This window comes from Typopeltis vanoorti, chromosome 6, assembly GCF_054136105.1.
Source record: "Typopeltis vanoorti isolate ZY-2024b chromosome 6, IOZ_Tvanoo_1.0, whole genome shotgun sequence".
Classification (NCBI taxonomy): domain Eukaryota; kingdom Metazoa; phylum Arthropoda; class Arachnida; order Uropygi; family Thelyphonidae; genus Typopeltis; species Typopeltis vanoorti.
Genome location: NC_143554.1, coordinates 147,909,397 through 147,935,828, shown reverse-complemented (window position 1 = coordinate 147,935,828; position 26,432 = coordinate 147,909,397). Strand labels below are relative to the sequence as shown.

At 34.1% G+C, this 26,432-nt stretch overlaps 1 protein-coding gene across 1 annotated transcript; it reads left to right on the top strand.

Annotated features, from left to right (window-relative positions):
- Window positions 1-1,243: 1,243 nt before the first annotated feature.
- LOC150106064 (BTB/POZ domain-containing protein 6-B-like) lies at window positions 1,244-2,355 on the top strand. Its single transcript, XM_090394619.1, has 2 exons — window positions 1,244-1,470; window positions 2,229-2,355. The coding sequence occupies exons 1-2, from the start codon at window positions 1,244-1,246 to the stop codon at window positions 2,353-2,355; spliced, it is 354 nt and encodes a 117-aa protein (XP_090250745.1).
- The last annotated feature ends 24,077 nt before the right edge of the window (window positions 2,356-26,432 follow it).

Below are 26,432 nucleotides of genomic sequence, written 5' to 3'. Positions count from 1 at the left end.
AATGGTTGTGAATGATTGTGGAAGAGAATCTTGGTAAAGAACATTCTGGATTCAGGCCAAATATAGGCTGTCAGGATCAGATTTTCACTTTACGACAGATATTTGAGAAATCAGAGGATATATAACAAGGATCTGTATTTAAGTTTTGTAGTTCTGAAAAAGGCATATGACAAGGTGCGAAGAGAGAAATTATTCAAAACGCTACACTTATATGGTGTTATGGGATATTATATCAAGCAATACTTAGTTTTTATTTGAGTTGTACGTCAGCAGTTAGAACTGAAGGAAGTGCAGAAAGGTGGTTTAATGCTAAATGTCGCATCAGAAAAGGATTTACATTGTCCCCTCTGTTATTCGTTATCTATATGGATCACGTCATAAAGGAAAGTGGTATTAAACATGATATCCAAATTGGAGATGTTAATCGCAGTTCTTTGCTTTATGTGAATGATGTTATACTTTTAAATAAATCCGTACAAGTCTGCAATATTCCCGGAATAAATTGAATAATAGATATGATATGAAGGTCAGCATTAAAAAGACAAAGACAATGAAAATAGGCAGAAGCATTGAAAATATTAACTGCATGGTGAATGGAGAACCTACAGAACAAGTAAAACATTTAAGATACTTAGGCACGATTTTTTGTGAAGATGGTAAATTAAATATCGAAATAGACAGTAGAATGAACAAAAATGGTATGTTAGGAAGTCAACTGAATACATTTATATGGAATAAGAAAGAAATTAGTTGAAACACTAAATTAGTTGTATACAAGACAGTGTTCAATCCAATTTTAACTTATGGATCTGAGGGTTGGGTTAGAAATTAAACAAACAGTAGTTTCAAATATTAAATTTGAATTAAAAAGCCAAAAAAGCAGTCTGAAGTGTACATTGGATCTTTTTTCTTTTCTTAACGAAAATGGGTTGAAATGAAATTAAAAATTCATGCGACCGAGTTAAAAAATATAACTGCATAATGTAAAAAGCCTGTAGGTTAAAAGCACAAAAAAAATATGGGTTTTCAGATATGAGGTTTAATTACTGCCGCGAATTTTATATTCAAATATTTTGTCATAGTGGAATATTTATTGATTGGGTTTGTTTTACATTTAATGTTTTTAATTTATTACTCTTAAATTGATATAAATTACATAAAACGAAAGGATATCTGTAAATTAATGAACTTACAGATCACATTTGGTTAATGATTTATCCTGTAATATACTTCTCAGTGAAATATGGAAACAGTTAAAGGAAGACTTCAATCCTTGTTGAAAGATCCCCTCTATTCTGATATGACCTTCGTAGTTGGTGAAGGCGAATGCACAGCAATAGTAGAAGTGCATAAGTTGTTGCTCGCCATTGCCAGTCCAGTTTTTGCTGCAATGTTTTATGGTCCGATGAAGGAGGAAGGAGAGATCAAAATTTCAGACGTCACCCCGGTAGCCTTCCAAATTATACTCAGGTGAGTCATTTCCTGTTGTTAATTTAAAAGTTTAATCTTTATCTCTTTTATCAGTTTAAACTTTTTATTAATCATGAGAAAAAATGTCGTTTAAAAATATCCTAAAACGTTGTTGGTTGGTTAACGAGTACACGAGCTGTGGTCGAATTGCTAGAAGATGGATTGCCAGATAGTATCACTGCATCTTTTCTCTAGGTGTTGATGATGTAAGTATGTAAGGTTAGATTTTTTTTTATTTACATTCATTTGAAAACTCAGATTTTTCCTAATTTTTTCAACCATGATGAGAATGCTAGAACCAACCTATCAAAGTATAACATGGCTAGTTCTCGTATAATCCGTAGCTTTCTGCCAAATGCAAGCCAGTATTTAGAACTGGATTGAGCTGGTGTAGAGCAGAAATTAAGACTAATAGATAGTGTCATTTGTCCGTTAATTGCAGGTGCTTTCCAGCTGGACTCAGTTTCTACGGATGAGAGATGATATTCGAAACAAACCGATCCACCTCCACCATAAAAGTGAAGATTAGATGAATGGCCAACCTTCGTTCACTTCAAACTTTTCGTATGATATTTAGGTAATCCTTTCTAATGGGATCCTAATTTCATACTACAACACTTTAGTTGAGCGTCTTAGTATGAAATTTGTGAATATGTTTAAGGTACAACCTGGTAATATAAAAACTACAGATTATTTTTTCGAGATCATTTTGATTCCAATATTTAGATTTCTAATACTCCAAAATTGTTTCGTTTCAGGTACCTGTACACAGATGAAATTTCCATGCCTTCGATATACACCACGATGAATGTGTGTTACGTGGCTGAAAAATATCAAATCCCACTTCTCAAGGAGAAAAGTGAAGAATTTCTTTGCAACACATGACAGCAGAGGCAGAATTTATTTGTAAAGTTTACGAGTTTGCCAAAATCATGAGTCTCTCTAAAGTGATCTATAAATGTCTGCCCATGATTGATAGAAACACGCAATCCATTCTTCAATCATGTGATTTTTTGCGTTTCAAAAGGACACCTTAGAAGACATAGTCCACAGAGACACATTGTTACTGGAATCGGAATATTGTCTGTTTGAAGCGATATACAAATGGGGCATAAATCACCTCGCTAAAACACAAAAAGAGCAAACAAAAGAAAACTTGAGAAACGTGCTGTCTTCTCTGTTAAAGGGGATAAGATTTTCTATTATGCCATTGGAAGATCTTGTGGATTTAATGGAAACAGAATTATTCACATTTGATGAAATTGGACCTCTATTTTGTCAAGCGGTTAAAGTACGAAACAGGTTTGGGATTTGTTCTATTGGAAGTAGTATCAACTTTGAAAGAACATATTGTTCACGATTTGGGTGTTCTTTGAACATGTTTGATTTAAAATCAAGTATATCAACGTCTGAATCCCGGGTGAAGTTAATCACTCTTTGTCAACCGATAACAATATTTGTTTCACGGTAGAAATTCTAGAGGGTTCAATGCTGCTCATAAAGCCATATATAAATGTTAAGATTGAAGATTGTGGTAAAACATACTTCTGTGACAAATGCAGCATAAAATTATTCACGACTGAGAGAAAGGAAATTATTTGTGAAAATGCTAGTAATAAAAGTAATGCTTCTGCATTATATGTTAAGCAAGGAGAAAAACTTCAAATGACTGCCATATTTAGTCATACGTTTATGTGGCAAAGAGATGGTTCTGTCACTGTAAGTAAACACTTTAATGCCCCATATTTTAAATTTAGCGTACAACCAGAACGAAAGTGGATAGTGACGTTTCTTCAATTTGACTTGTATGTCAAATGATGAAAACTATGTTTAATATCGGTAAAATGGATAGTCTAAAATTCACATGGAAATAAAACATATTTAAAATTCTTTTACTATTTCGTACACGTTTTTATCGTCAATATATCACTTGAAATCTGTTTTATTTTTGTTTTCTTAACTGCCATAGCAGAATGTTAAAAACGGATTGCATGCAATTATCAACATTTACAGCATGCGTATCGTGAACTAGTTTTTGTATAACGTGACTGTGTGTATAATGCCAGTATCAACTTCATGGACAAAGTAAAATACTGTTAGCGTTAAGTTTCAGACGTCAGTATTCACTCCAGATTGATTTCAAAGAAGTATAACATGTCATTTCGGTATATGGATGGAATATATATAAATTGTTAAATGCATTGTGACAAGCTAGTATCAATTCGGTAGACTTTTATGTCTACCGAATGTCTACTGTTTATGGTAACCAACTCAGTTGTATAGAAAACTTAAATGTAACGCAATTTCGAGTCATAAACATCAATCAAACATTTGATGTAGGTTGTTTGTACCATGTTCTCGTAATTAATGTTCTTGGGCTTGAGTTTCTGCAGTATAGTCAGTGTGATAGAAGGAAACTTTCCATTGTACGGTTCATAATTCTCAGTTCTCTCTAACTGCACTAAAAACGGTACTTACTATAATTCCCATTAAACGCAGTGCACTGTCTTTGTATGTTGTATTTCAGTTTCTTGCTATAATAAACACGTTTAGCTTGAACGGTTCTATTCTTTCGGGAGAAATGTTTTATGCAGTACTCTTAAAGTACTTTGCTACTGGTGTGTACCAGTGAGGATTTTTTAAAATTATTTGTTTCTGTTATATCGTGCAATGAACAGCTACCCCATTCTCCTCTCTGCACACATCTAGATTTCTCCCTGTTCTGTACAGGGAGTAATGTAGCAAAATTGGCCAACATATGTTCAAAATTCACGATAAAACTCAATTTGATTTATTACTTTAGCTGATAACGAGGCTTTTAGATTGAGGTCAAAGTGATTGGAGATAGAATGTCGAGAAGGATAACGATGATATTCTTTGAAAAAAAACAAAATATATGCCAAATTTCTAAAAATACGAAAAGAGGTATATTTCGCAGTTACGAAGTGTAGATTAAAATATACAAGTGAGAAAACTAAAAGTGCTTTGTCTTTTTTTTTTGAAAAAAGAACAAAACACTTATACGTTAAAGTTAGATGAAGAGATGAAAAAAAAAGACAAAGTAAAACAAAGATCCACTAAAAATGCCTTTGGTGATTTTTTTCTGGGGGTTATAAATATCATAATTATTGTTACTATAAGAATCTGGTTATTATTATTTTGAAAAAATAGCAATTTTGAAAAGGGAAACGATTCCATTCGGCATTCCTTGCTGATAAAAAAAAAGAAAGAAAGAAACCGTAAAATATAATTTGTGAATTAAAAGGAACTAAAGATTGAAATTTAAATGGAAATGATACAAATGAAACATATTGTTTATATTTTAAAATTATTCCAGAACGAACATTGAAATGAAAAAAGATCTCTCTTAGCACACCAAACGAATCATTGTAAATATGTATGTGAATAAAACGCAAGATTATTTTTAATGTTTAAGCATATTTATATAACATTATTTACTTTATATTTTGTACTAAATATTTTCAGTAAACAGAAAATGTGATAGTAATACTTCAGTATTACTATCGCATTTCAGTATTAATACGTCGTTCAATAGTATATTTGTAAATATTCTGTATATGTGAAGAGGATACTAAATTTTGTGATCGTCCAAACATGATTAATCTTAAAGGATTTATTGCTTTTTAATTCTTAATCAATTTTTATTTCAACCTAGTTTGATTAGATGTCTTGAATATTTTATCACTGCAACCTAATCTGCCTAGAAGATATCTTATCTAGTTTATGCATGGTTTAAACACAAAACAATGTTCGAATAATAGCAATTGTCCCCCCCTCCCCCTTTTCTAGTTTTGTTTTCCGTCTTTATCAGTTAGCACTTCTTATTCTCAATATGCAAAAAGAGATGGCCTTTAGGTATGTAAGGAAAGGGTTCACTTTTCATGTGATTTTCAAAACGTGTGTAGTTTAAATATACTATTACGGTAAGTTGGACGAGTCGATCTTTTCTATTTATTCATCTTATAAATCAGTGGCAAAAGTATTTATTTATAATTACTTAAAGAGCCGATTTCTTCCTTTAATTTTAATTTGTACATTTTTTTGAGAATTACAAAATAAATTTGCTTTAGTTTCAAAATGTACTGATACACGAACTTAATATTTCCTATCTACGTCGTTCATTTACGGTAAGTTTGAAATAAATGATTTTCTCGTTGTAATTACTTTCATCTGTCATATTATAGAATCAGTATTGTCAAATCGACAGTCTTAAAAAAGGTGCAGTTCATTACGATTGTATTCTAGTTCTGAAAAATACATCAAGTCGTCAGTTTAAAATGTTTTGTTCAGAGATAGTGAAACTAATAAACACGTGAGCGAGCACACACACACATGTTCCGATTCTACTTGTCACAAAAAAGTGTTGAATACGAACCTGGGAATAATTGCTTATTTATCAGTTGGTTGTTTTGTGTTTGGTTGGATAGATCTAGGGATGAACCGGATTATTTTGTGTCCTCTTTTTTAGTTGTATTTTTTAAAAAAATTGAAACATATTCATTATCAAAATAGGACAGTCGACGATCGGCAAATCTAATTTCCATGACAAATCCCATTCTCGTCATTAACTCAGATATATACCAATGTCGTTCTTACACTCACATTCGCACCATTCCTCCCTTTATAATTTAGTTTCCCTGACTCTCTTTGTTAGGTCTCATACCAGTTATTAGTTTTTCTAGTCTCCTGATACCAAGCGTATTCAGGTGTTGGCCATCCCTCTTATGCAAATCCAATCTTCCCTCAAACTCAACTCCACACATCCAAAAACTCACATCCGTTCCTTCTACATAGCCTAAGCATCGAATCGTTTGTCATCATACCCCTTCTTTTTTAATTCATTTTTATCATAGTGAGGTAAAATACTAACTATTTTTACTTTCTCACTCTTCACTCTCGCCTCTTCCAGTAACCCTTTCATGTCCTCTCTCATACTGAACTTATCGCCAGTTAAATCGTTCGTACCTACTACAACTACGATTTAGTTTACTTTTCTTTTCTGTTTTTGAATTACTTGCATTATACAATATTTTTAATTTTCGCTCCAGGAAATCTAGATGTTATAACTCTCTCATCTATAGCATGTTTTATTACAGATCACCATACCAAATAACTTCTTTCTTTTTACTAACAATAACAATAATAATAATAACAACAACACTATTTCTTTCAGTGATGGTATATTTTTTTCTTTCTATTCAGGAAGAAATACTTTGTCCAGATGTTTTTTTTTTAATTTTTTTTATAATAATAAAATATACCGTTATTGTAGACACTACGACAATATCAAAAGTTATAAACAAAACACCCCTAACATATTTTGTATAATAAAAAATTTTTCTTCAATCTTTCTCAAAAAGCGTTTTGGAACACTGCACTTTTGATTAAGATTCGCAAATTTCCCGAACTAGTGGGCCAAGTAAGTTTTTTTCCCTCTTGGAAACTCGTAATTTTAATGCAGTAAAATGTATTTTATTTGGACAACAACAGGGACGTACTGCTGCCGTACTCTCGTCCATAATGTCTTTAGATCCATGATAATCCTGCCATCAGTCGTAAAAGTTTAGTACTAAATCAATTTCGGAGTCTTTCCTTGCGAAGTAAAAGACAGTAGATTTTTGTTGTACTTCTTTTTTATAAGAGAAACAACTCCCGCTAAAACATCAACGGAATAACAACTTACCCTTGTGTAGATGTTCACACTGTTTCTGCAATTCTTCTGGTGTGTATGCAATGCGATTACAGGTTTTTATATCAGTTCCACACAAGAGAGACACAGAGAGATTTATATGAATTTATAATACTTCAATGCAGTGTGTAGAACGCAGGTCAGGGTTGAAAAGGAAAGCAGTTAATATTTTTATCTGAAAAGATAGAGGTTCAATATGACTTCGTGAAAAAGGTTGTTGCAGAAAGTAGAGCAAATGGAAACAAAAGAGGAGAAGCACGCCTTTATGTTTACGTTTAAAATGAATGTAAAGTGGGTACTGGGGTACTTTAGTTTCAACCGGTCCGTTGGTACTAATAAAAGTCGATTCATGAGAATGGTAGGTGGATTTTAATTTTTTTGAGATAGGACACACAAAAAATGGAATATTAGATTAATCATAAAATATAAATGAAAGATTAAATTTACATTATTTGAAGTGTTTCTTAAGGAACTGCATTTCTTAAAGTCCATGTTTTCGAATGGACATTAATTGTTTCTAAAGTTTAAGCTGGAAATGAAGAATGTCGTTAACATGGTGAATGCTTAACTAAAATTAATATGATGCGAGAAGGGAAAACGAAGCTTACTCTGAATGAATTCGTTGGATCTGTTAAACCTTGATAATACTCCCTAAGTTTCCTTATGACAATATGATAGACTAGTTCGACCATATCTGAATATGCAGTGGTGTAGCTAGAGCTTTTGCCGCCCGGAACGGTCCCTGAGTTTGCCTCCCCCTCTCAATACACACCAAAAATACTACAAAAAGTGAAAACAACGTACAGGGAAATAAATTAAAACATTATGTTAATTTTTGAAGTAAAACTTCAATTTCAACATTCTAAAATGTTATTTTTCTTGCTTTTCTGTTAGCAAAATCGTCGATGAAATTGGCGAAGTCTGTTTCATAGTAATGTAGGTAATTCTTAATTAATTTTATTTAGAAAGACTCCGCTCACAACTAGCAACACTTACAGCAAGTGTGAGGAAAATTCGTAGTAGTATTACGATATTTTCAAGCGAGTTCTCGAGAGTGTATTTTAGAATTAACTGCCAAAGTTCAAAAAGGTTCAAAGTGCCGCCCGGGGCGGATCTCCCCCCCCCCCCCCAAGCTACGCCTCTGTGAATATGAAACTATCGTGATACAAAACATAATGCGTAATAGCCTCTGAAATATCGTAAATTCTAGAGTCGATGTTTCAGTAATCTGGATTTAGAAAGCAGGGATAATAAACCTTTATTACTATTGCACAGAGCAACTAAGTAGGGATGTGTCTAAGACGGTTATAGTTAGTGGTTAGAATCAGATCTAATGCGGTTCTACTGAGGAAAATAACAATGTCGCACAAGGAATGTTTCCAGTAGGGTAAACAGGCAGCAATCAAATTATCATAATCTCGACTTTGATGGACGAGTTGTTATTGTATCGGTTCTCCTTGCATTTGGTTTCGAATTCCACTGTGGTCGTGGATATTAAATATTTCTAATAAAGCTTATTACTTGGAGTTTAGGTTGATTATAAAGATTATAATTGTAAGGGATTTTGATTGTACTTGATAGTAAGGGAAGCGGCACTCCCATGGACCCCTAGCTGGATCTATCCTCTCCTTCTTCTACTTTGAGGAAGACCCGCTTATATTAATCTTTCCTATAAGGCCTTATCAGCCAACTCTTCTTACTTTATGACTCTTATGCTATTAGAGTACTCGAGGGCCATGGGGTCTTATCATTTCTGGCCTTACAACTATGCCCTCTCTATAAACCTTACTATATTTCTTCTATAATCTACCCTTTCCCCTTCAATATACCCTATTCCTCCTATGGGTTTAAATTAGGAAGAAGGCTAGTTCAGAAGCCTTAAAGGTAGCAGCCCTACCACTGAACTATTCCATCGTCAGGCTAGTCCCCTGACATGGAGAACATAACCATACTTGTAAGCTGACAGAAAAAGATAATCGGATTGAATCTATGGGAAACGACCCTAGAATGGAAAAGGGAAAACGAAAATGGAAACGACAAAATATAATACACATAGCAAACTGGAATGTAAGAGGAATAGCATATAAAGAAATAGAATTAGACCAGTTATTAAATGAAAGAAATTTTAAAATAGCAGTAATCACTGACACAAAAAAGAAATTAAAAGGAACTAAGAGAACTGAAAATTTTAATGTGATATACAGTGGAGTCGACAGAGACCAAAGAGCACAAGCAGGCGTCATGATTTGGATTCATAACTCTCTTTCTAAACAGTTAAAACATTATAAATTATGGAATGAAAGAATAATAGAAGCTAGAATAAATATAGATAGAGGCTATTTAACAATAATTGGTTTATATGCCCCAGAAGAAGGAAGAGAACAGGATAATATTGATTTTTATAATCAGCTACAAAACATATATAATAAAATAAATAAAAACGATTACATAATTTTAGCAGGAGACTTAAATGCAAGAATTGGAAACACGAAAATTAATAATAATATAGGAATACATGGAGAACACACTCTAAACAGAAATGGTAAAAAATTGATTGACTTTGTAGTTTATAATAACCTAAAATAATGAATTCCTTCTATAAACATAAAGGGATATACATAAATATACTTGGGCAGCAAGAGGATGGAAATCAATATTAGATTACTTCATATTAAATGAAAAGACATCAAAATTTTCACTAGATGTTAGTGTTCACAGAGGATATGAAATAAGCAGTGATCACTTCCTTGTTAAAATAAAATTAAGATTACCACCTAAATGGCTACAAGTAACAAGAACAGAAAGAAAAATTGAAACATTTGTTTATAAAACTAGACTATTGAATGACACAAATGTACAATGGCTATATGAACAAAGAATTAACCAATAACTAGATAAAATAAAACAAAATGAAGAAATAGAAATAGAATGGCTTAATATAAAAACGATACTAAATGCAGCAGCAAATGAAAGCTTAGGAAAGACCAAAAATTTCAATAAAAGAAAAAAACTGAAGATCTGGGATGATACAATCAAAGAAATAATCAAAAAGAAAAAAGAAGCCTATCACAAATTGTTAAGCAGTAAAAGATTAGAAGATGAAATAGAATATAAAAGAATAAGAGCCATAGCTAAAAGAGAAGTCAGAAAGAGACATAGAGAATCATGGAACAAATTTGTTTCTAATTTAGAACATGATTTATATAAAATAAGACCTAATGTATATAAGATTTTGAAACACCTAAATGCAGATACCAAAGAAAACATAAAATTAAACACTGAATTGAAATTAGAAGAATTTCTAAATTACTACACAGAACTGTGGACAGACAAATATTTTAAAAAAGACAACTGGCAAACAATTAACGAAAATGAAAAGCAAATAACTGAAGAAGAATTAGAAATCAGCCTGAAAGAAACAAGTACGGAAAATCACCTGGAGAGGATAAGCTAGGTTCAGAACTATATAAATACGCAGAAACAAGATTCAAAGGAAGACTCTTATTATTTTTAAATAAAATTTACTCAACTGGTATCCCCCGAATAGAATGGAAAAAAGCATTTGTGATTCCTATCTTTAAGAAAGGTAATAGAGATGACCCTAAAAACTATAGAGGTATCAGTATACTAAATTCATGTTACAAAATATATAGCAGAATCTTAAATAACAAACTAATGAAATATTCCGAAAAACTTTGATGAAAAGCCAAACGGCTATTTTTTTTTTTTTTTTTCTGGCGAGGTTGATACGTTATAAGGGGATAAAAATCCCTCATTGTTTATTCAGCCAGTAAGCGAAACAACGATCGAAAACTATGATCTGAACGTTTCATGCCAACGAACTGTCGGCGGATCCAAGCGTAAGTGACCGCTTGGTAGTGTAACACCATGGCAATCGTTGCAAAGGTGGAGCAAGATCCCTCACTACTCTTGATATTTTCTCATAATGTAAAACACACAGCTCCTAAGAGATGTAGTACTGCTTTACATTATGAGGTGAGGTCACTACCCAGACCCATTTCTATTTCATCTTCTAATCTTTTACTGCTTAACCATTTGTGATAGGCTTCTTTTTTCTTTTTGATTATTTCTTTGATTGTATCATCCCAGATCTTCAGTTTTTTTCTTTTATTGAAATTCATTTGCTTGCTCCACCTTTGCAACGATTGCCATGGTGTTGCACTACCAAGCGGTCACTTACGCTTGGATCCGCCGACAGTTCGTTGGCATGAAACGTTCAGATCGTAGTTTTCGATCGTTATTCCGAAAACTTTATTCTAGAGGTACAAAATGGATTTAGAAAAGGACGATCATGTATAGACCCAGCCTTTTGCCTAAAATTAATAATAGAGAAAAGAAGAGAATACAATTTAGAAACACATATTGCATTTATTGACTTTGAAAAAGCATTTGACAAAGTTAAAAGAAACATATTATTTAACAAATTAAAAGAAAGACAAATACCAAATAATATCCTAAAAGCTGTCACAAGTATATATGAAAATAATCAAATACAAATAAGATTAAATCACGAGCTATCATATACAAGAGAGATAAACCAAGGGGTCAGACAGGGATGTCCCCTCTCAGCAACTCTTTTTAATATCTACTTAAATGAAATAATAATAAAATGGAGTAAAAATTTACATCAAGGAATTAAACATTCACCTACAGTTAACTTAAACACTCCCCTCTTTGCAGACGACCAAATAATAATTATAAATTCTGAAGATAACTTACAGAAAGCTATTTTAAATCTAAATGAGATATCCAAAGATTATGGTATGATAATATCAAAGGAAAAATCAAAAACTATGTCCTTTAAAGGACAAGATCCAGCAAGAACTAAAATAGCAATACATAACAAGATCTTAGATCAGGTGAATTCATTTAACTACCTAGGATGTATGATCACTTATGAAAATGAAAAAGATATAAACATAAAAATTGCAAAATATTTAAAAATAACAGGAGTAATTAAGTCTATATTTAAACCAAACCTAGTTCAAAAACAAACCAGGCTAAAAGTATACAATACATTAGCCCTACCGGTCTTAATGTATGGAAGCGAAATCTGGACAATAAAACAAAAAGACAAACAAAGATTAACAACAGCAGAAATGAAGTTTATGAGAACAACTGCAAAGTATACCCTATTTGATCACAAAAGAAAAGAAGATGTCATTAAAGAATTAAACCAAGAACGAGTAATAGAAAAAATTAAAAAATATAAACATAAATGGATGGAACACGTTCAAAGAAAGAAAACAGAAAGATTACCAAAACAAGCCTTAAAGTACAAGCCTTAAAGAAAACCAGGACGTCCTCTTAAACGATTCAACGATGACTTCTAAAGCCGGAACAGGCCATACTAGGCCTAAATCCTTGATACGTATGATGATGATAAAGATTATAAAAATATGACAAAAAGTACTTTAAGTTGCACCTAATCTAAATAAATAACTACTTTTCATTTCAGATGGGGAGTTTTGAGATTAACTATGAAAAAGCAAATGACAAATCATATTCTAAAGACAAAAAATACCTCGAATAATTACAATGAATTAAAATTACAATTAAAATTTTCGGTTATGCGAATATGAACTTATTGTTTCTATTAAGATAAATCATAAGGTTTCATTATTTGACACACAGTTCCAAATTAATAGATGTCACTATCCACTTACTTTCTGTTTGTACACTATACTCATTACATATCACATGATAAAGTTTCTTTTCAGGAATAGATCCACGTGTACATTTCTTAAACTTCTCTTCAAATATCGCAGTCAATTGAAGTTTTTCACCTGGTTTAACGTATACTGCCGTAGGATTAGTTTTATAAGTAAAACATTCATAGATAGTTTCCTTGGCCTCATTAGAAGAGAGTAACTTTATACAAGATTTCTCATTACAATATATTCTACTATTGTCTACAACCTCAACATTTATAAACGGCTCCACTAGCAGTATTGGATTTATTAGAATCTCTAATATGAAAGTGATCTTGTTATCAGTTGATAAAGGAAAATTTATGTCTTCCGGAACATCAGATTTTGAAGAATTTGCATTTAAATAAAATTTTGCTACAGAGCTATATAGATAATCACAATACGATCTCCTCTGATTGCAGCCAATGATCTGAGAACATTTTACAGTTGTGTTACTCTTGAAACTTCTGCATAAAAGGGGTCCAATCTCGTCAAATGTGAACAATCCTGTTTCGGTTACATCAACGAGTTCTTTCGACGACATAAGAGAAAACGATATCCATTTCAAAAGAGGATCCAGCACGCTGCTTAAACTTTCTTTTTCATGTTCTTGTGTTTTACCGAGATAATGTACACCCCAATTGCGAACACCCTCAAACAGGCAATATTCAGATTGAATCGTCAGTGTTATCCTTCGCAATATATTTTCTACGGTGTCTTTCTCACATTCCAAAAAATCCGATGATTTAAGAATGGTTTTCGTATGTCTGTCAATGATGTCTAGACATTTATACATCACATTAGAGAGACTCATCAGCTTGGCAAATTCGTAAACTTTACATACACGACCTGCCTCTGCTGTTGTATGTTCCAATAGAAATTCTTCGCTTTTCTTCTTAAGAAATGGAATTTGGTATTTTTCTGCCGCAAAATAAACTTCCATCGCCGTGTCTATTGAAGTAATTGAAATTTCATCTGTGTACAGATACCCGAAAATAAATAATTTTGCTGAATTAGAAATCGGAATGCAAATATCAAATGCACAGTAATCTACTAATGAGGTTCAATTTTCTAATTAGTGAACGATGACTAAAAAGTGAGAGCACCTTCACTTTTCTACCCTAGACAAATTAGATTGTCTTTCACCAACAGGGAGAAATTCTGAGACTACTGATTTTCCTTTTCTAACGATCTGATTTTCCCTTTCAGTCGTTTTCGACCCTAGGTAACTTTGTAGGCATTGTCAACAAAGTATTGCTGGTGAGATATTTATAGGGTAGTTCACCATTGCTTTCCCCAATACCCCAGTTTCTTCAGGGCTCGGGGACACTATAATCCATGTGTGTTCGTGGGACCGGTTTGCTGTTCTGGGGAAGAAAAACAGTAATTTCAGGGTGAAAAAAACGCTACCTCCGTGAGACCGGCTATCTCACCTCTTGTCGAAAGAGATAAAAGTTACTCACGTCACTAACGGAATGGAACCCAGGTCGATGTTTATCTGAAACCTTAACATCTAAAAATGATGTCAAAAATTATTAGACCACAAATGAACATAATTGTTCAGTTGATTAATTTAATTTGTTTGTTTAGAACACACGTTCACAGTTATCGTTGGTATTTCAGTTAGACTTGTGTAATAACATTTCACAAATTAAGACGACGATATATACAAAAGAGCAAATGATAGATTTAATAACGAAATATTAAAACAGGTCCTCAAGTAATTTGAATCTCTAGAAGAACGAGAACATTGGATTATTTAAAATATTAAAGACAATGTTGTTCTGTGTGTAGCATCATAGATAAACAAATGGAAAAACAGTGGAAACATTGCATTATGGTTTAAAAAAAATTGAAATCAGTTTGATTAGAATAAGAATAACACATATCTTAGGTAGTAGGAGACAACGGATCCGATTCAGGTTCGGACAGGAGTAATATTTCGGTGGTCTCTTGAAAACCGCGACACAAAGAAACATTTAAATAACTGTGGTTACGAGGTTGTAAGCATGTTTCAGACCATAATATATTACTGTCAGTATCAACTCATGGTATGCTATACAAACTTTCTCAAATTTTTCTCATGGCGGTATGCAGGACAGGTGTTCGTGTATTCTTCCGATGATTCGGATGATATATTGGTACAGGATATGTATTCGAACACTTAGTTCATTTAATTGGGATGGACATGGAATCATATCAAGAGGCATATGCATATGTGATCGCAAATATCAAGTCGAAACTAAATAAGATATATAAACTTCAAATCAGAATAGAAGAGACATAGCACGAATAAATGAAGCAGAAAGAGGAAGAAGGTACAGAACAGTGTTAGAAGAGAAATTTAAAGTGTGGAGAAAGCAAAAAACTTGAATCTAAGAGTGAAAGGAGTAATGAAGGCGATATAAGATGCATTTAAAGAAACAGTACTAGAAGAAAAGACGATCAAGAAGAATTGGATTACACAAAAAACATTCTTTTCTCCTGAAGCTAGTACAGGAGAAAAGAATGTTGAAGATAAGAAGGGATACATCAGAACAAAAAGAAGAGCAATATAGAAGAAAGTGTAATGTGAAAAAAGTAGTCAGGATGGATAAGATGAAATGGTTAGAAGCCCACTGCAACAATATAGAACTATGCTATGGAGAGCATAAAACAAGGGAGGTATACAAAATGATCAGAACCATTAATAGAAAGTGCAACCAAAACAGACCACAATTAAAGATGAAAAAGGCAAATTATTGTTGAATAAAGAAAAAATTGTACAGCGGTGGACAAGATAGTGTAGTGAGTTACATGAAGAAAAATTAGATTCAGATAGCATTGGGAAACTGACTGAAGAATTGAAGCAGATATCACCACCAGGTAATGAGCATGATATGGACATTTTAAGAGGAGTGGTAGAAAAAGCAATAGGACGGCTAAAATACAACAAGAGTCCTGGTAACGATAACATCACCGGAGAAATGATTAAATATGGTGGTGAGAGTATGGTTACAGAAATGCACCAACTATGTAATATGGTATGGAAAGAAGGGAAAATTCCAGAAGAGTGGGTGAAATCAATATTAGTGACATTTTACAAGAAAGAAAATAAACTATAATGTGAAAAGTATAGAAAAACAATTGCATTGACAAGTTACCTTGGTAAAGTGATTATAATGATATTGGCAGAAAGATTGAGAACACAATCGGAAGCATACCTTGCAGATGAGCAGGCAGGATTTAGAAAGGATAGAACTACAATTCAGCAGATTTTGACAATGAGGTTAATAGCAGAGAAAGCTAGGAGGAAAACCAAAAACATATATACTTGCTTTGTTGATTTTTAGAAAGTATCTGACATTATTGTCCAGAAAGTGACATTAGCAGTTCTGGAATCCTATGGAATTGATGAAAAACTAATAGCTATATTAAAAGATGTTTATTAGAATGCAGTTGCAGCAGTTAGAACAGGCGATATTTTGGGGAAGTGGTTTAAAACAAGCAGAGGTACTAGAGAGGGAGATCCAATATCACCAAACATTTTCATCGCACATTTAGAAAGAGCAATGAGCAAACTGAAGGAAGATACAAAATGAATATCTGTACAAGGAATGAGTATTAACAATCTGATATTTGCAGATGACATTGTTATTATTGAAGAAGAGACGAAAGAGAACTACAAAAACAACTGAAACTGTTAAATGAGGAAGGGAAAAGTTTTGGACTTATTATGAACTTGGAAAAAACAAAGACAATGGTATTTTTTGAGAAGAACATGAAACAAAAGATACAAGTGGATGGAACTGATATAGAAAATGTAGAACGATTCACATATTTGAGAAGTAAACTGACATATGACTTTGATTGTAAAAAAGAAATAAAGATCAGGATTGCAAAGGGAAAAACAAATCCGAAGGCTATGGATAACATCTGGAAAAGTAAAGTGATCAGTCTGCAAACAAAACTAAGAGTACTGGAAACATGCATATTTAGCGGTCTACTGTATGGATCTGAAACATGGGTAATAAATAAGGAATCAAGAAAAGGAATTTTGACATTTGAAAGAACTTGTTACAGGAAGATTCTAAGAATAGGATGGGTACAGAAAATCACCTCGGAAGATACAACCAAAAGAGATCTAACGCAGAATATTATAAAACGGAAGCTGCAATTATTTGGACACATCTGTAGAATGACTGAGGACTGGAAAATAAAGACATTTATGTTTGGTTTTTGGATGGTTCTGCATCACTGTGCACTGGACAAAGAAAGGAAGAAGAATATAGTGAATGAGGCATCAGACACCAACGGGCAGTGAACCCATGGTTCGAGATGATGATGATATGTATATGTCTCCATGTCTAACTGAAAAATGTAATACATATATTTCCTTACATTTTTAAAAATGATACGAGGTAGACAGATCAATGTAATTATTCGGAAACAACAGCAGAAAGCGACTCACGTTAGCATAATCAGGAATGCCTCAGGAGTGACGTCAGTAATCTGTATCTCTCCCTCTTCCTTTAAAGGCCCGTAAAACATGGCAGCAAACACCGGACTGGCAATGGCACGCAACAACTTATGGACTTCTGCTATTACTCTGCGTTCACCTTCACCAACTATGAAAGTCACGTCAGAATAGATGGGATCTTTCAATAAGGACAGTAATCTTCCTTTCACTGTCTCCATGGCTGAATGAAAGGAAATATAGAATGAATTATTAAGAACTGAATGTTATAATTTTTAATTAATGCTACCATGTTCATATAGATAATTAACTTTGCGACAGCATTACGACCATAGAGGCTATAGATTTTACATGTAATTCCAGATTTTTTACTTTCATGATAAGCAAAAATAGAAGACCCTTCTCTCCCACACGCTGTTTATATTAAATGTTTACACTCGACTCTTCAAAAAACATTACGAACTTAGCGTAATGCAGACTGTACGTTAAGATTTTGCATTGGATTCTTTATTTAATTCTAATGGTATGTAATTCCGAGAAAATGTTTTCTCGAAAAGCAAACAATTTCGTCAAAATTTTACAATTCACCATATCATCGTTTTATTTTCCATCGATAGCATTTTTTGTTTCATTTAACATATCATCATACAAACGTATACTCCGCGTATATAAAGTTATGCAAATTACATTTGCATAAATGTACCAATACTTTAGCGTAGTGTTTCTCAAACTTCAGACATCCGCGTACCCCTTCTTAAATTTTCATTATTACCAAGTACCCACTTATCAAAATAATATCAATAATAAATAAAAAACATTTTTTGTAAATGTCTATTTTATTTCAATTCAGATATACATGTAAACAAAAAATGTGATTTATTTTAATAGAACAAATTTTATAAAGATACTATAAATTTTTACTTGAAATAATTCATCATCAATGAGAGGAATGGATTTGCTTATGGTGGTATAACATTTCAGCAAAATTTGGCTCTATAGTTGTTAATTTCAATCTCAGATGCGGTTCGACATCTATAATGCGATTCCTCTTCTTCGTCTTAATATCTACAAGGGCCGAAAATCCAACTTCGCACAGATATGAACTTGGAAATAGAAAAATGAACCTTAGAGCTTTATCTGTTAATTCAGGAAATTCATTCTGTATTTGTAGCCAGAATGATGATAACGTATTCTTGTTGTACTTATTTTTTAGGAAACCATCGGAAGCTAGGTCTAAAAGTTGTTCTTCTCTTGACGATATCCCCTTTGGGATAAATTTGCTGATATTGAACGGGTATCTTATCTAATCAATATTAATGTCCAATTCATGGATGTACTTTTCTAGATTCATTTGTAGGCTTTGTAAATGCTGCATGACTTTCAGATCATCATCAATTTGCTCATTTGAAATTGCGAGCAATTCATGAAGAGATGGAAACGCGTCAAATTCTCCATTACCATCCTGCTTTTTCCATAACTTCATTTTTGTCAACGTGGCGTTCACTTTATCTTGGACATGAAATACAGAAATTTACTTGTCTTGTAAAGATAAATTAAGACTATTTAATACAGTAAATATATCCACCAGGTATGCTAATTGACCGAGCCATTTCCAATTATGTAAATGCTTTTTCAATTCAAACTTTTCATCAAGAAAAACTTGTAGTTCATTTCGAAGTGCAAATTAATGAGTAAGGACTTTTCCACGAGAAAGCCAACGAACATTATGGGAAAAGTAGTTGTGTATAGTTGCTTCCCATTTATTTGCAAAGTTTAGAGAAATGTCTGGCGTTTAGAAGACGGCCTTTAATATAATTTATGATTTTTACAGCTTTATCAAGAACTTTTCTTTGGTCTGTAGACATCATACGTGTAGCCAAAGCATCCCTGTGTATGCAGCAGTGTGTCGACTTTGCATCTGGTGAAACAGGTTGAATCCTTGAAACAAGCCCTTTTTTAGATCCGATCATGGATTTCGCGCCTCCGTGCGTTCCAACACAACTTTTCCAATCAAGCTTCTTTTGATGCATAAATGTATTTTATACTGTTCAATATTTCTTCTCCTGTTGTATTTTCTGGCAAGGATTGGCAATATAAAAGGTCGTCATGAATTTTTTGATTTTTTTCGTACCTAACGCATACTAGAAGATTTGCAAAATTTGTAATGTCGGTGGATTCATCTACCTGCAACGCATAATAACGGCTCTTACGTATATCGGATAACAATGTTTGTTTTATATTTTCAGCCAGTTAAGTGATTCTTCGATGAACAGTACTATTTGAAATGCAAATCTGATCAAATGATCTTTTTACATTATCTCCAATTTCTGCTGCTATTTTTGCTGCAGGCTTGTCCAAAGTTTCACCAATTGTTTCCACTGCACCACATTTTGCTATTAATAGCGACACACCATACGAAGCTTCTAAAGCCTTCATATGTTCACCTCCTGACACAATCGACATCACGTTTTGAGATTCTTTTAAATTTGTTTAGTTTATTTTGAAAAACAAATAGACAGGTTTGTCCTTGTATTCATTGTTTCTATTCAAAATTGCAATTTAAATTAGATGGTTTCATGCTTTCTTTTTTTTTTAAAGTATCACCGCAAATTACACATAATGGAATAGGTTCCTCTTCATTTCCTGTCCATGAAAATCCACATTTCATGTAATTTGTATCGTACTTACGAAGTTTTCTCATCTTCTTCCTAGTTGGTTCTTTAGAGATCCCAGACGACACACCCTTATCAATTGCACTTGACAGCTACTTGTATCTGTTGTGTTCCTCTCTTTTGTGCATTTCAAAAATCCAATTTTTAGACAATGATCCATATTTAAGAATTTGAAGGCTACAAAAATTACCATATTTAACGAAAGTCCTTCAACAGACAGCAATGGTAGGCCAGTAGAGATAAAGCAGCTATGAAGACGTTCATATGATTGGTGCGGTATTAACAAAAGATCGCGCTACTAAATGACAAAGCAAGCCGACAGTTGAGTTCAAATGCCAATTCTCCTCAACCGAATTCCTTATATAATATCTGAAACACATTCACTATATATTTCTTAGTTTTAACACGTTCACTCAACGTGTTTTGCTTGAGTCTACTATACAGCATATCATGTGGGAGGGGACATGCGATTCATTAGTTAGTGCCGTTTTTATTCCAGTTGCCTCTAATTGCACTGTTTGTTGAGAAACATATTACACAGCCTGCAGATGTCTCTGTACCTTATTTAGTGATGCAATAGAAACATTTTACGATCTCGAACTTCACTGATACGTTCAATTTTATTCCATGCGTTAATTATGCAAATTGCCACGGACCCCCCCCCCTGAAGACTTTTCGCGTATCACGTGAAAGGTCTTCAGGGGGGTCCGTGGATTCATCACGTATCTCTGTACGTGGATTCATCACGTATTCATACGTGGATTCATCACGTATCTCTGTACGCGTATCACACTTTGAGAAACACTGCTTTAGTGTATGATGATATAACGGCCGTGAGCTCCCTTTTAACGGGAAGTATACGTCACCTCAATCCCCGCGTGTTTAGTATCAATTAGAAAAATTACATATTTTAATTTTATCCGGGCTCGGGAGCGGCATGACTAACGAATCAGGCCATTGGCCGGGTCTTTGGTATTCTTGACTGAAATTCGTGTGTGTTCACGGGGCCGGTTTGCCTGCTTGGGTTAGGAAAAACTCCAGATAAACTGGCGAGAAAACCCTGCTGTCCACGCCCAAGCTTAAGCTCCTCATGTCGGCGACGAGATTCGATCCAAGGATTAGAAAAATTACATATTTTAATTCAATCACAGAGAACTGAGAATAATGGCACCGTATAATTGAACATTTCCCTCTCTCACATTCTCTATATTGTGCACACCCCAACATAAATAAGGTTTTCTTGTATCACTAAGTACAAAGTACAAACGACCTAAATCAAAGATTGATGTTTATGACTGAAAATGGCATAGTATTTTGGAAACCATGTTAGTGGTTTTCTATACCACTAACGATGTTCCAAAATACTATTTTCACAAAACAAAAAAGTCTATAGAATTGAAACTTAGCATATCCAACAAATTTAACAAATTAAATCACTGCCCCCCCCCCCACACACACACAAACACAGCGCGAAGGGAAATGTTTCCCTTCCACGGAACTTAATCTGCCGTGAATGGCGATAACTTTATTTAAAACAAATAATTTTCATCTGATTTCCCGATATGTTTTCGATGCCCACATTAAATCCTTAGCAAAGGCCACAATATTCTGTAATATTATATAATATATTTTTGTTCGCAAGTTTTAATTTGTTATCCAGGACTAGTTTCAAATATACGTTATGCATCTACGTACATATTAAAATAAATTGATTTTAATGGATTGGACATACTCGTGGATGAGACATCGATCAGGATGTCCAGAGACCAGTATGTCCATGACAACAGATACATTTTAAACCTGACAAAGAATTAATTTATTCTTAAATCTACACAAAAAAAATAAACAGAAACAAGTATTAAACAAAAATATTCGGATTGTAATAATATCGATGTTAAAGTAATAGAGATCAAACTAACTGCTTACCTTAAAAAACCGCAGACGCTGTGTACACCCTGAAGCTTACATGAAAAATGCAATATTCCCTTCAGATGACGTATGATAAAGTTATCTGCCTGTTGCCATAGTGTGATACAAGCGACAATAACTGATTGCAGATAAACAAAAAAAAAAACTCCTGAAACGTTAGGGAAAGGAAGAAGATACTGCTATCTTTGTATCTGATTTGTTTAAAAAACAACACAAAGCATCGTCTTAATAGGTAAGCTGTCTCTAGCATTTCTATCAAGACTGTAATGCCAATGCTAAGCCGTTCATAAGTAATCATTATGATGAATTAAAATTAAAATTATAATTACAATTAAAATTAAAATATTATGAAACAAAAATATATGAAAATGAAAAGCAGTAAGTTCTCAAATGTACTATACTGAGTCAGCTTCGCATTAGGAACACCCACCCCGATTTCCATATTCGGCACGATAGCGAAGTACCACATAATATCAACTTCAGTTTCGGCTTCTATAAATCGGCACTCCTCTTCTCCGTACGTAATTGTTAAACGTCTGACAGTAATGAGGAAACATGGCGAGGTAATCCAATTTGTTGGATAGGTGAACAAGCAGACAGTTGTGGCCTGGAGAGTAGAGTCAGTATTTTGTCAACAGCAGCACTTGTGGTTCATCCAGTCCTGGTTGCTCGCATACGACTATATCAAGAGTATACCAGGACTGGATGAACCACGAAGAGACATCCAACAGAAGGGCTCACATAGGTCATCCTTGCGTGGTTGATCCTGGAGTTGAGCGTCGGGTGTCACGACCGGTTTCTCAGCAACCGGTTGAAAATTGAAAACATCAAAAATGTTTTAAATTTTCACCTAATCAACAAAGCAGAAGTGCTGTTCTTTGCAGTTTATTACGTTAAGAGTAAGATTTCCGTTTCAGTTATAAAAATGTCTTGTCATCAACAAATAGTTATAACCAATATTAATTAGTTTTATTAGATTTCAAAATTGTTTGATACGATAATATTTCAAACCAGCCCTGTTAATTTTTGGTATTTACAAGATTTCATAATGTGAATGAGACTGTGCTGTTATACTATAAAACCAACATCAAGCATTCGAGATAGGGTTGATGACAGCATGAAGTGAAAGAGATTACAAGGCATGGTTGTAAGTTTCAACTCATTTCCCTACACACAAACTGGCTGATGATGGCATTAATGGTAATAAAGATAATCTTAGGGTATTAGGTTTTAATCACTGCAAAGCAGAGAAAAAACGACAGCAGTGCAGTCCCATTATTTATATTTGCAATGGTTTTAATTCCCGTAGTAGTTATTATAACCATAATTCATAACTTTGTAGCAGTTTTATTGTGTTTATAATGCTCGGCCTTAGGAAAACCACTGTAGGTGCAATTCTCAACGCATTCTATGAAATCATTCAAGACGTTTTTCTGGAATTTCTTTTTATGTAGTAGTTGGACTAAAGTATCTTCTTTCCCGTTGGTTGTTAATTCTGTCCACAGTCATGGAAGTAATGTTGTCCAACTTGCTTTTCTCGTGAAGCTGAACTACCTAAATAATTGCGATTCTGTTTTTGCACTCTACGAACTTCGTGGCCTAAATCAATGTCGACGAGGTCATTATGTCCATTTTCTCTGCGACGAATGAGGAGTCTTTTTGAAGAAACGGGACCACTCAGAGTTAGACCTGGCAGACGTGACAAACGAATGAGTTCACAATAATAATTAAGGGGATAAAAATCCCTTGTTTTTCAACTGCCAGTAAGCAAAACTCTAAGATCGAGAAATACGAATCTATGAGTTTCATATATATACCGAAAAACTATCGGCGAATCCAAGTGCAAATGACCACTTGGTAGTACAACACCAAGGCAACTCGAAGCAAAGGAGGAGTAAGGTCCCTCACTATCCTTGATATTTTCTCATAATGGAAAAACACAGCCCCTAAGGGATGTAATACTGTAATTACATTATTAGGAGAGGTCACTACCCAGATGGTTTCAACCTTTTTTGAGGTCTCATCAGTGAATAAGTCGACCTGGAAGATAACAATGTTTAAGTGAAAAGAACTTACATTATGAGGAGAGGTCACTACCCAGACCGGTTTCAACCTGTTTTCAGGTTGAGAAACCAGGTCATGTATAACACCGTCGGGTCCTGGAGTGCACGTCCTATATCAAGACGAATGGATTTACCTTACACAACTGTCTGTAAAATTCTACAGAAGATTCTGCATTTCTACCCATTCAAGATAATCCTGATACTGGAAATGCGACTGCAGGACTTTGAAAATCGAATGACATTCGCTTTAGTATTCCTTGCTCGACTGTAGTTAGACGCTTCGTGGTAGTGATTGAGGTTTTGGGTAGGTGAGAATAACTTCTGTGTCTCTCACCTGCCTGTGAAAAGCTGTGAAGCTGCGATAACTCATATACTGCCGGATATAACTACGTAAAAGCCGCTTGCATGCAATAGAACAAATTCTTTTATATTAACCAAAATTACTGTCTGGTGCTGGTTTGCAGCTTCGTTTATCATTGGACCATTCTTCTTTGAGGACATTCGCCAATCGTATCCTGCGGCATGTTCATATACTACAGCAACTTTGTCGTGCCGCAGCGGCAACTGTGCATGGATTTAATGTTTGATGCAGAATGCGGTCATTCACATCTCGCGCGACCCTACAGGAGGTTCTTCGAGAACATTTGATGTAAGCCAGAGTGATCAGCCGTTTATCCCAAAGCATGGCCGCCTCGTTCGCCAGATCAGACCTCTTGTGTCTTCTCGTTCTGAGGATTATGCAAGGACAGGATTTCTAGGGATCATACGGATGCCTTGCCAGCACGCTGAAAGATAATTTAGGAATACTGGGAAGGAAAACACATCGAACAGTATCGCTTGTGAATATTTAACGGAAAGTGAATAAAGACTGGTTATTTTTATGTATGTCTCACTTTCGTCCTTCTTATATATATATATATATATATATATATATATATATATATATATATATATATATATATATATATATATATATATATATATATATATATATATATATATATATATATATATATATATATATACACAGGGTGTTCGGGATAAATTTGACAGTTTCGTAAGGAAAAAGAAAATCTTCTTTGTATCTATTAAATTTAATGAATTGACAAAAAAACATTACAGGCAGAGTTAATTACAATACTGTCAACAAGATTTACTCAAAATAACCACCATTAGCATCGATCACAGCTTCAATTCTGCTTCGAAACCTCGAACAAGCTGATGCTACAGTCTCCCTGGGAAGGGCCGCAAAAACTGTTTTAATTTTATCCATTAACTGGGCTTTTGTATTACTGGAAGTGCGATTGGTGTCTTTTTCAACTGCGCCCCATATAAAATAATCCATGGGGTTAAGGTCTGGGGAGTTTGGAGGCCAAACATTTGGACTGGTGAAGTCGTAGAAATTTTCAGACAACCATTTTTGACTTTTCCCAGAGGTGTGGCAAGGGGCCGAATCCTGCTGCCATACATACTGCCTACCATTGGCTACCCTTGTTATCCAGGGCTTGACTACAGTTAGCAACTCCACGAACAAAGCCCGAATTCCAATGCCAGGGTTCTTCAACACCTGTTCCTGCAGATTTGCGAGGAATTCTGCTGTACGAACGCAATCAGATCGTCTGCTAGGGATCTTTCTTCTTGCTACATCCTCGTAGTCACCATTGCAAGTCTCTAGTTCATGCCTGATTGTTTTTACTGTATTCAGGGAGCATTGGGCAGCAGTCGTAATATCCTTATTTTGATGGCGGGCACGAATCATCATGATACAAGTTATTCTCTTCCATGATTCAGGTGGGTTCCAGCTATCCATCCTTTCTGACATCTTGTATATGAATGAAGAAGGGTCCAAACTTTTAAATGAAGAGAAGTGTGTGTTAATACATGTAACTTACGGAAAAATATAATTAATTATAAATATGTCAAATTTATCCCGAACACCCTGTATAAAGGATACCAAGTAATTTTATAAACTTGGTTTTTTACTCCTTCTCCCAAGTAAGCAAAACAGTTAAGTTTGCGACTGAACGTAGTTCAAGTCTAAAGGTAGTGCATCACTAGGGCAACTCGTTGTAAAGGTGGATAAAGTTCTGATCACTATTCTTAGTATTTCCCATAATGTAAAACACATCTCACGAGGAGATGTATACATTATGGGTGGTGGGCAAGTTACTACCCAGACAGGTTTCAAACTTTTTTGAGGTCTCCTCAGTGAGGAGACCTCAAAAAAGTTTGAAACCTGTCTGGCTAGTGACCCGCCCACCCATAATGTATAATAGTATACATCTCCTAGTGAGATGTGTTTTACGTTATGGGAAATATTAAGAATAGTGATCAGAGCTTTAACACCTTACCAACGAGTTGCCCTGGTGTTGCACTACCTTTAGACTTGAACTACGTTCAGGTGCAAACTTATCTGTTTTG

What these genes read in the sequence shown, in the direction of transcription:
- LOC150106064 (XM_090394619.1), top strand. Translation starts at nt 1,244, where the DNA reads ATGGAAACAGTTAAAGGAAGACTTCAATCCTTGTTGAAAGATCCCCTC. An exon ending in GCCTTCCAAATTATACTCAG is followed by an intron (nt 1,471 to 2,228) that starts GTGAGTCATTTC and finishes GTTTCGTTTCAG; the next exon opens with GTACCTGTACACAGATGAAA.